The sequence below is a fragment of the Brachypodium distachyon genome, chromosome 1, assembly GCF_000005505.3.
Source record: "Brachypodium distachyon strain Bd21 chromosome 1, Brachypodium_distachyon_v3.0, whole genome shotgun sequence".
Lineage (NCBI taxonomy): Eukaryota > Viridiplantae > Streptophyta > Magnoliopsida > Poales > Poaceae > Brachypodium > Brachypodium distachyon.
This window is the reverse complement of record NC_016131.3, coordinates 61,716,051-61,726,022: the sequence shown is the minus strand read 5'-3', so window position 1 is coordinate 61,726,022 and position 9,972 is coordinate 61,716,051. Positions and strand designations below refer to the sequence as shown.

General features: G+C 45.0%; 1 protein-coding gene across 2 annotated transcripts; it reads right to left on the bottom strand.

The window, feature by feature from the left end:
- Positions 1-4,699: 4,699 nt before the first annotated feature.
- LOC100846442 (U4/U6 small nuclear ribonucleoprotein PRP4-like protein) lies at positions 4,700-9,806 on the bottom strand. 2 transcript variants are annotated; one of them, XM_010230314.3, is made up of 6 exons: positions 8,941-9,806; positions 6,868-7,321; positions 6,386-6,583; positions 6,218-6,299; positions 5,679-5,801; positions 4,700-5,062 (listed from the first exon to the last, which is right to left on the bottom strand). In XM_010230314.3, exons 1-5 carry the CDS (start codon positions 9,639-9,641, stop codon positions 5,707-5,709), a joined length of 1,530 nt encoding a protein of 509 aa, XP_010228616.1. In that variant the 5' UTR covers positions 9,642-9,806; the 3' UTR covers positions 4,700-5,062; positions 5,679-5,706. The 2 variants fall into 2 exon arrangements, with proteins under 2 accessions (XP_010228616.1, XP_003557864.1); XM_003557816.4 differs by lacking the exon at positions 4,700-5,062 and having other exon boundaries at positions 5,268-5,801; positions 8,941-9,803.
- Positions 9,807-9,972: the final 166 nt, after the last annotated feature.

Here is a 9,972-nt window from a genome sequence, read left to right as displayed (position 1 = left end):
TCTCTGAATAATTGTGCCCTGTACCTGTCAACCCCATGCATGGTGGTGCATCTTGTCCGAATAATTGTACTTCTTCCCAGAATGAGATTGGCTGTGATGCTTTTCTGGTACATGATGGTAGCGTCTCTTTCAATTGCAAAACAAAAATTGAGAAGAGAAAACCCGCCTCAACCATGATTTCTTTTCTTTCTTCAAATTTTAAATGATTTTTGTTTCTCCCTATCCGCAATTACAAATGTGAATAGTTTGCTGGTAATGGTGAGGTGTTGCTTTCTGAGCAAGTCTGAAAGGGAGATGTTATCCTGAGAATCTGAGATCTTGCAAGCTACTCATGTAATCCGAGGTGCTTTACGACTAAGTCATGGTACTCACTCTGTTTATAAATATAAAAAGTTTTAACTTTGTCCTATAAGTCAAATTTCTTAAATTTTGACCAATTTTATAAAAAGCATTCAACATCTACGACTATATATTAGTTTTATTAAATTCATCGTGATATATATTTTCATAAATTTGGTCTTCTAAACGCTGATACATTTTCCTATAAATTTGATCAAACTTTAAAAAAATTCACTTATAACAAAGTTAGAATTTCTTACATTTAGGAACAGAGGTCGTATGTTCGAAAGGAACAAAAAAGAGTTTTAGTTTTTCAAATCATAGAAAGGTTGACAATTTATCATCCAAAGCACTGGCTTGCCATTGGGATCAATGGACTCCGAAGAGGAAAAGGCAAGAGAGAAACATGAGAAAGATGTCCTACCTCTTCCTGCTGCAAGACGTCTGGAACGATTAAAAGAGCGGACAGTTAGATACTCAAGTTGTACTACGTGTGCCCCAAGACTTCAATATTGGGTTGAAATATAACTTGGCCCATTTTAAATTTTGGGCCCGGAATGGGACTGATATTCTATGATATATACTTTTCTGTTTTGAAAAGGGAGCATTTAATTGACACACTGTTAGATCATATCAAGGGGAAATCCAATTAAATATGGCTGGTTTGTACTTTGAGGATATATTTGGACTGTTTTCCAACTATGCATATCAGATCAGTAGTCTGCTGTTTCAATAATCAACTGCTATGCTCGGTGGGAACCAATTACTGGTTGGATGGTTAGAGGTGATGGTTGTACTCCTAACTCAGCAGGGATCAAACCCAAGGTTTAATGAGGACTCACATTTTAGATGCATGGATTATTTTTTATAGTGAGGTGATGAGTCCTCGACATCGCGTCAATGATGACTTTGGCGCTCTGTGTGGGTTTGAATGCGCCTAGTCGTTTACATCGTAGTCGGTGTGTTTCTGTGTAGAAAATAACCTTTTGTGATGGGGGTTGTGGAATAGCGCATGAGCATTATTTTGGCCCACTCACCTCCAAATTAAAAAATATTAGAAACCCTAAATGGTTTGTTTGATAAGGAGAGATTGGAGAGGATTATCCCTAAATTTTCTATCACAAAACACTTCAATTTTGTACATTACCAATTAGAAACACTTCTCGTACTAGCACTTTTGGTGAAAAGGAGTTTAAGAGACTATTTGATGAACGCTCAATCCACTCAAATATCTAATGCATCCTTGACTAAAAATACACTAACGCCAAACGAGACCTAAGTGGCTGATTTGACGATCAATTTTTTTGTTCAGAACGCGCGGGATTGCGAACCCTCGGTTTTTTTACGCGAAAACAATAGGAGAGGCTCCTACTGCGGTATATTAGGTTTACATATGTACAAGAGGGGCCAGCCCCTAAAAAATCATAAAGAGTTTACCAGGCTAGAGTGAGCTGTAGAAAGGGATTGAGGGACCCTAAAACCCAAAAGAGCCAAATCAGATCTAAATCTCTCGAGGCATGATTGCGTGCTAGGAATTTCCCCTTCGAAAATGCTTCTGTTTCAGGACTTCCAAATATCCCAGGCAGCAATTGAAAAGTTATCAAAGAAAAATAAGGGGTTATCAAACTGTCTTTTGATCCCCAGGGAGAGCCTCCATGCAGGATATACCCTCCGGCCAAATTGATGTTGATGGATTGCCAACAGGACCGAGGTGATCAAGATTTTCTTCAGTGCCAGTGTCGCAAAGATCACAATTGTATCCTGAATCCACCTGGAAATGCCTTCTACGGAGCATGTTTCTGGTGTTGAGCCTGTCACTAAGGAGAAGCCAAACGAAAACCTGAAAAGTTACTTACTATTGATCCCCTCTAGCAACTTTCGCCCAATCCATTTGCATAGGTTGCCAAAGTTGGTATATAAGAGTTAAAATTGCTAAGACAGAAGAAACATTTTCTTCACTGTAACATCGAAGAAGACATTAGCTCCTTTACTGTCAAATTTTGGGTAGAGCAGCAACTTTCTCTTATTTTGGTGGCAAGTTAGGCTTCTGTACATGCAACTTTCGTTCCACCATAGCATAGTAGACAAAGTTGCCAATTATTTCAACTAGTTTGCAAAAAATATAAAAAACTTGCATTGTTTATTAGAAAAGTTGCTTTTTGTATAAGTTTGTGAGAATATACCCAACTTGGAGCAAGTTTTGAAGATTTCCATCGCGATAGAGCCAAGAGTGGAAACGGATAATAATTTCGACAATCGATTTGAAAGTTGTGGCCTTTTGAACTTTTTGGAACAAAATTAATGCGCGTGCACATGCACAACATGCAATCCCGGTTTGACTAATTAGTCTTTGTCTCATTTCGAACGAATTGACTTTTATTCTTTATTGTGATCCAATTCTGTTGATAAGAACAATTTTAAATTGTGTTTAGTTGTTCGGGAATGTTTTATCTTTAATTTTTTAAATCCTTGGGTTTAGAATTACTTCGGGAATTCCTATTCTCTGTTTCTTTCAAAAGAGTACCAACATACCCTTTTTTCTTATTTCCTTCGATAAAAAAATTCCCTCTTCTATAGAAATCGAAGACGGGGGATTTATTCCGATAGACTTTAATAAAAAATCCAAATCTTCCAAAATGGGATTTCTTCTTATTTTAACATTTCGATTTCTATATCAAGGATAGACCGACAAAGTTGGTCTAATTTATTACTTTTCACTAACCCTAGATTCTTTCCCTTGATAACAAATAAATTCGGCCTTCTCGGGCTCCAAACGTGGATTTTTGGCTCCCAGGATCCAGTGCTCCCTCCAAATCAATAAATCTTTACACGAAAATGTACAGATATGTAGTATACGTCTATACTAACACTACAAAAAAAAATCAGATTTTTTTAAAATTGATTTTCATGAAGTTTGAACTATAGAAAGCACTGGATCCCGGAGCCAAAGTGGGTTTCCGGAGAACGCGGGACTGATACTTTGCATGTATGGGCCGTTGGCTGGCTGGGCTTAACCAGCCAACGGCCGCCCACTAAGTCTCGTCCAAGCAAGAACCAAGGAAAACCCAAGAACGAAGAAGGTCCATGGATCTGGTCAGCGGTTACCTGGCGAGGGAGCTCCGGAGCTGCCGGACGACGTCCTCGCGGAGATCTTCGCCCTCCTGCCGGCCAAGTCCGTCCTCCGGTCCCACGCCGTGTGCAAGTCGTGGCGCCGCCTCCTCTCCGACCCCAGCTTCATCCGCCAGCTCCACCAGCGTTCCCCGCGCGGCATCCTCCTCCTCAGGGACCGCAACGACTGCACCTGCGACGCCAACAATGCCATCTACACGCTCCCGGTCTCCCACGCCGCCGGTGACCAACCAACTACAACAGCGATTGTTCCCCTCCATTGCGCCGGCGCTGACCAATCTGTCCACGAAGGCTGCTGCGACGGCTTACTCCTCCTCTCGTGCCGGACAGCCGAGCCCATCAGTCCTGTCCACGGAGTCAGCTGTCGTGTGCAACCCCGCGACGCGGCAGCAAGCCGACGTCATCCCGAGCACCGGTGACCTGAGCTGCCCCGTCGAGTACGTGGCGCGCTTCTACTTGCACGCGCCCACGGCCGAGTACCGCGTCCTCTTCAGGATGATGCGTGCTGAGGAGTATCGATCGAAATGCCCCCAACGGATGCAGTTCCTGGTGGCGGCGGCGGGCCATCAACAGAGGGCCGCCAGGATGATCGGGCCGCCCAAAATACGGATGAATGAGCATGACTTGGTGTTTCACGAGAAGCCGGTGATGCGCCGCGGCTGCCTGCACTGGCTGCAGTGGTGGCTCCCCAGGACAGGGGTGGTCGTGTACGACACCGTCTCGGAGGAGTTCCGCCAGATGCGCGGCCCTCACACGAGCGGCCAGCTCGTGGCGGTGGACGGGGAGCTGGGCGCGTCCTTGTTCGCCGAATACGAGCGGACTCTCGGCGTGCGGGTGCTCGAGAACTACGAGGACGAGGCGTCGTGGGCTTGCAGGTACACGATCGACGTTAGCTTCCTGCAGCATCCATGGCCGGCGCGCTACTTGGCGGTCGCCCACGTCAGCGCCGAGGGGGACGCGCTGATCCTGACAACGGAGAAGAAACGGTACGGCGTGTACAACCTTGGGAGGGGCGAGGTCGTGAGCGGCCGCCAGGAGATCCGCCGCGATCTCGACGCGACGTGGTTTCTCTATCAGGAGAGCTTGGTATCACTGGCCCCCAAAAGGCGATTATGATCCGACTCCACCATCTTGTTCTAGGCTAGGCTCATGTCAAATTCATCCTTTTAGGACTCCTATAGTCCTACATGCGCACTACAAATTGGTTATGTTCCAACCAAGACAAAATATTAGCGGTACATGATAATTTGGTGTCTGTTTATATTGTTGCAAAAGAGCTTCCAAAAATCTGTGTTTTTTTTCATTCCAAACTTCCCAGTTGACAAGAGCAAGGCCAGCAGGGCCCGGTGGCCTCTGTTGCTAACTGCTAGGGTTTGGAACTGCGAAGTATCTATCTCTTCCGGTTCAGTGAGTAGGCATCCTCGAAAAGACTTGGCTGAGGATGAGCAGAAACCGTGGCAGATGGCAAGCAGAAGCCGTGGCAGACGTACAGCACACACCCTTGTCCCCCATTATTTCCTGCGTTGCAATTTCTTTCTTGAACTCCAACTTCTACTTGCAGAAAAGAACCTGTATAAAGTGTATCCTTGAATGCCTGATGCTCGGGCATTCGAAGACATTTTCGAATTATTTTCCCTTCTTATAAGGCTTAATATATGGAAAGCTTCTACATAAGTTTTTCAGAAGGCATTTGCTAACGGATTTTGATGTATACATATTTATAACAGGCATACACACAAAATGCAAAGTAACGATTGAAAGATCACATAAATGAACCGCAACTGTAGTACAGAGTGAGCTGAAGATTTTACAATTTATTTTTAGTTGCAACTAGAATAAAGAAGAGTCAAACAGAACAAACAGCTGAGTTTAAATGGGAATAAAATAGGGGAAATTAGTACGAGAAGCCAACCGTTGAAAATACACCTACAACTCAAAAGTTAATATCCCATGACAAATTAGCAAGAGAAAATTACATCGATGCACCGTACTTCTTCGAAACTGAAGAAGCTCCTTTGCTTTTTTTAGCAGAAAACTCATTCGTCTCAAAAAGGACTAACATGTGCAATGTTCTTGAGAAAATATGAGGTATATATGACAAGAATGAGCACAGCATATTTTACAGGCTGAGGGTTATAGATACTAAAAATTCTTCATGCCACGTAAAGAGTGTAGAACAGTAGATCAGATAAGGTAGTGACTGGGACAACCTGTTTCCGAGAACAGTTAGTCGATTCCTTAATCCAACTCCATCTCATTATCCTCTGTGCTGCTTCTGCATGACCAAATCTTTATTGTTCTATCATGTGAAACGGTTACAATCTGCTGTCCATCTGCACAAATGATAGATAGACCAATAATTAGATGATTTGGATATGACAATTTTTATGCTTTGGTTGAAAATTTCATAAGCAGGTGGAATAATACTATGTCATTCACTTGGAAAAAACATAAAGTAGTGATGTCGAATTAAATTTATTACCTAACATACCAATCCATACAGTTCACAGTATTTTTGGATCAACACAAATCAGTCCAGAAGGGTGTATACTTTCAACAAAGTTGTGAAAAATAGAGGTAGTGGAAAGGATAATCATCATTGATATTTTCAAGAAAGGAAATGAGAATGCTAGTGATCTAATTTGCGCGTGACCAGATATAAAAGGACTAAATTAGTTACTCTAGAAAAAGATACCAAAAATATAATTCTACACAAGAAATATGGCAAGTGCTGAAAGCAATTGGTTACCTCCACTGATATCCAAACTAGTAACCTTTGACTCATGGCCCGCCAAACTTTTGATTGGTTTGTAATCCCGTGTTGACCAAAGCTGGAAAAAAATATTGAAGATGAGTGAACTAAAGATGGTGGGACAAATAACATTGCTAAATATATTGAAGATGCCATTTGAAATACCGCTGCTTTTGTGTCATAGGAAGAAGTTGCTAAATAATAACCCTCTTGAGGCTCAAACTTCACATGCGAGATAAGACTCTTATGGGCTGGTATAGAATACAACATCTTTCTTGCCCTCAAATCCCATATTCGACAGAAATTGTCTTCACTCCCAGTTGCAACCAGATAACCATTAGGAGAGAAGCTGACTCCTAGGACCTGAGAGAGAAGAAATAAAATCATGTTAAATATAGAAGGAAAAAGAAGAAATATATTTCCACGACAAATAATCAAGCAACATGAAACCACGGAGCAAGTAACATAAAAGAGAGATGTCATAATGGGAGAATTACAAGGTACTCCCTCCGTTCCATAATTCTTGTTGAAATATTACATGTATCTAGACGCTTTTTAGGAATAGATACATCCATTTTTGGGCAAATTTGAGACAAGAACTATGGAACGGAGGGAGTACTTAAGAAGGGTTCATGTTGTGAACTTACAGGTTTCACATGTCCCTCAAGGTGACAGTATGATCTTCCTGATCTTAGATCCCAAATTCGAGCGAATGCATCAAGCCCACAAGATGCAGCTAAAGAACCATCTGGGTGAAAGCTAACTCCATATACACTTCTGCTATGCCCCTCTTGGAGTAGAAGTTCCTTTCCCGTATTAATGTCCCACAATCTCCAAGTCTTGTCAAAGCTAGCTGTGCCAAGGTACTTTCCAGATGGATGAAAAGCAAGGCGAGCAAGACGATCCAGGTGACCATCAAAAGACATTAGAAGTGATCCATCACTGTTCCATAATTTAGCAGTTTTATCAGCTGAGGCAGTCGCTAAGCAGTTATCAACTGGAGAAAAGGCAACATCGGTTGCACGTTCTGTATGACCTTTCAGGGTTGCAATTTTAGTTATTTGTGGCATGCTCCATACTTTGATGATCCCACTCCAGGAGCTACAGAACCAAGAGAAACAAATGGTTATTTGTGCAAAGGAAGCAGGGCCAAAAGAATATAAGCTTCTATGCAATATAAAGAATAAGAGCAAATATAATGAAATAAAAAACGTTACATGCTCTTCAAAACAAAATCAAACAACCACCACTTTTGTGGTCGATTCTAGCAGTTGGCCCATGTACCAGCATTTACCACATCTAACGGAGAAACTGACGACGCTGGCCCACCTGCCAGTGCCAACTGGGCTGCTGATGTGGCGTAGGCAAGCCTGGCTGCCTGATCAGCTATGTCGGTGTGGCATTAATATCTTGCCATGCGGGGCCAGATATCCTTGCGCAGTGGCCAGTGGCCACCACCTATGGGGAGCTCTGGTTGGCCGAGCCAGTAGCCGACCTCCTCATCGACCACCCCTCTTGACTCCCCGTCGCGCACTGCCTACCATGACACCCTCCACCGCGTCATCGCTGCTTTCGTCTCACTCTTCTCCATGACTTCTGCCGACCGTCAGTCATCCCTCTCCAGCTCACCAGCTCTGTTCAAGCTCTCGCCTACACCATGTCGGACAGCCCAGTCAGCACTGACGGGTGGGCCGGAGTCATCATTTTCGCTGTTAGACACAGCAAATGCTGGTGTTTGGGCTAAATGAAAGAACCAGCCACAAAAGTGGTAGTCATTTGAAATAAAAATTGAAGTGGTGGTCATTTTCGCTGTTAGACACGACAAAAGTGGTGGTTATTTGAAATAACAATGTGCAGAAGTTAGTTGTTTGGGCAAATGCTGGTGTAACGGCTTTGGTTTCATGAACAAACAACTAACAGCACATGACATTGCTAACAAAGAAACACGAACGCAGATTGTGTTGTTCATCTTAAGTCCAGCGACCTTATTTAATATGCGTAGGAGGAACCTGTGTGATTTACCTACTTCTATATATTTATGAATTGGGCATCATCAGGCATACAGTTACTGCTGTTAGTCCGACAATTCTGCATACTGCCAAGACCTCAGTCCAAGAACAATGGGCCTAACTGATATCCAGGATGCTACATTGCTACCCTCCATTACCAGGAAAGGAAAAGAAAAAACTCTGGTCCTGGACATCTAGCAGTCTAGTCATATTGACACTACAATGTCTAGTCGTACAAAAAAAGAAAGATGTGTCATTCATTTAGCTAGGTAATCCATCATAGACTGACAATTTGTATTTCGTATTTTTGTTACAACAGAATCAAGTTAATTATCATGTATCTCTTCATGATGAAGTACTAGCATATGCTAGCTACACCTGGGTCCCTATGAAAAGCAGTCATCACTGTAATACCCAAGCAGATGTGCATGGGCACAAGAGTACAGAACTGAAGAAACATAACATTTTCTGTCAATTGCAGCTCAGATCGTTTTCAGTCATTGGAATACTACAACTTTTTAACAACTGGATTCTATGCTCAATAAAAACAGTTTATCAGTGTCACTGCATCAGAAATAAGAACTGAACTCAAAATTTACTCACAATATTATAATCTGGTAGTTTTAGGCAAGCATTCCTCGCTATCCAGGTCATATATGCAAAGAAAACTATATGCAGTTCTATGTTATTACGTATTGTACGAAGCTGTACCTTGTAGCAAGCATTGACGCATCTCGGGAGAATGAGCAGCCAGTGAGCGGGCGGTCGTCTCCAATCTCGCTGCAGTCGAGCACGAACTCCCCCGCCTGCTTGACGACAAGGTCAGCCTCTGCCTCGGGGTCCTCGTCAGGGTCACCGAGGCGGCGCTTGGCTCTCTCGACCCTGGCCTTTGCGAGGGGCAGTGAGTACATCGCGATGTCGACGCGCGCCTGGAGAAGTTCCTTCGTACCCTCGGTGTAGAACGGGTACTGGATCTGCTCCGCCTCCTCCTCGGAGGCTCCCTGCTCGTCCTCCTGCGCGCGGAGGAGGCGGTCGAACTGTCCCTCGGCCTCGAGGCGGACCATGAGTGCGCGGAGGCGGTCGCGGCGCTCCATCTCCCGCTCCCCGAAGAGCGTGATGGGCTCGCCGAGGCGGCGGAGGCGCGCGCGCACGGCGGAGTCGTTGGTGGGCACGGCCATGGCGTAGGCGCGCCGCCGCTGCAGGAGCTCCTGCACCGCGCGCTCGTGGCGCTCCCGCGCGGCGCGGTGGTCGTCGGAGACCTCGTACTCGACGTCGTCGTCATCTCCGGAGGTGGAGGGGGCGGCGGGCACGGGTGCGCGGGGAGGGGCGGGGATGGGGGCGATGGGCGGGTGTATGGGGAGGGGAGCCATGGGAGGCGTGATGGCTGGCGGCGGGGGCCTGGGGTTCTCCATGGACACGAGGCGAGGTTTAGGATTAGGGTTTCGAGACGCTCGGCGGCGGTGGTTGCTGCCGAGACGAAGAATGGGAGACCGAGACGGGGACGGTGGACGGCAGGGGCTCTTTTGCTTTAATCACCCTCCCTAGTCCCTATCCGGTTCGCAACGGTTCTGCTTCGGTATGGCGGTACGCGACTTCTCGTCCGAATCGAATTCCTCTTTTCTTCGGATATCATCTCGCTACATAAGGAGGTCCAGACCAGCAGTCCAAAGCCTCAAACCATCAAACCATCCTGTGTGTGCAGAAGAAACACATCCATCTGTCCGTGAAAGGCTAAGCGCAGCT

Excerpts from the sequence above, each read along its gene's own strand:
- LOC100846442 (XM_010230314.3), bottom strand. The coding sequence starts at position 9,641 with ATGGAGAACCCCAGGCCCCCGCCGCCAGCCATCACGCCTCCCATGGCT. Across the intron at positions 7,322-8,940 it reads GCGTCAATGCTTGCTACAAG|CTCCTGGAGTGGGATCATCA; the intron begins GTACAGCTTCGT and ends TTGGTTCTGTAG. Across the intron at positions 5,802-6,217 it reads TAGTTTGGATATCAGTGGAG|ATGGACAGCAGATTGTAACC; the intron begins GTAACCAATTGC and ends TCATTTGTGCAG.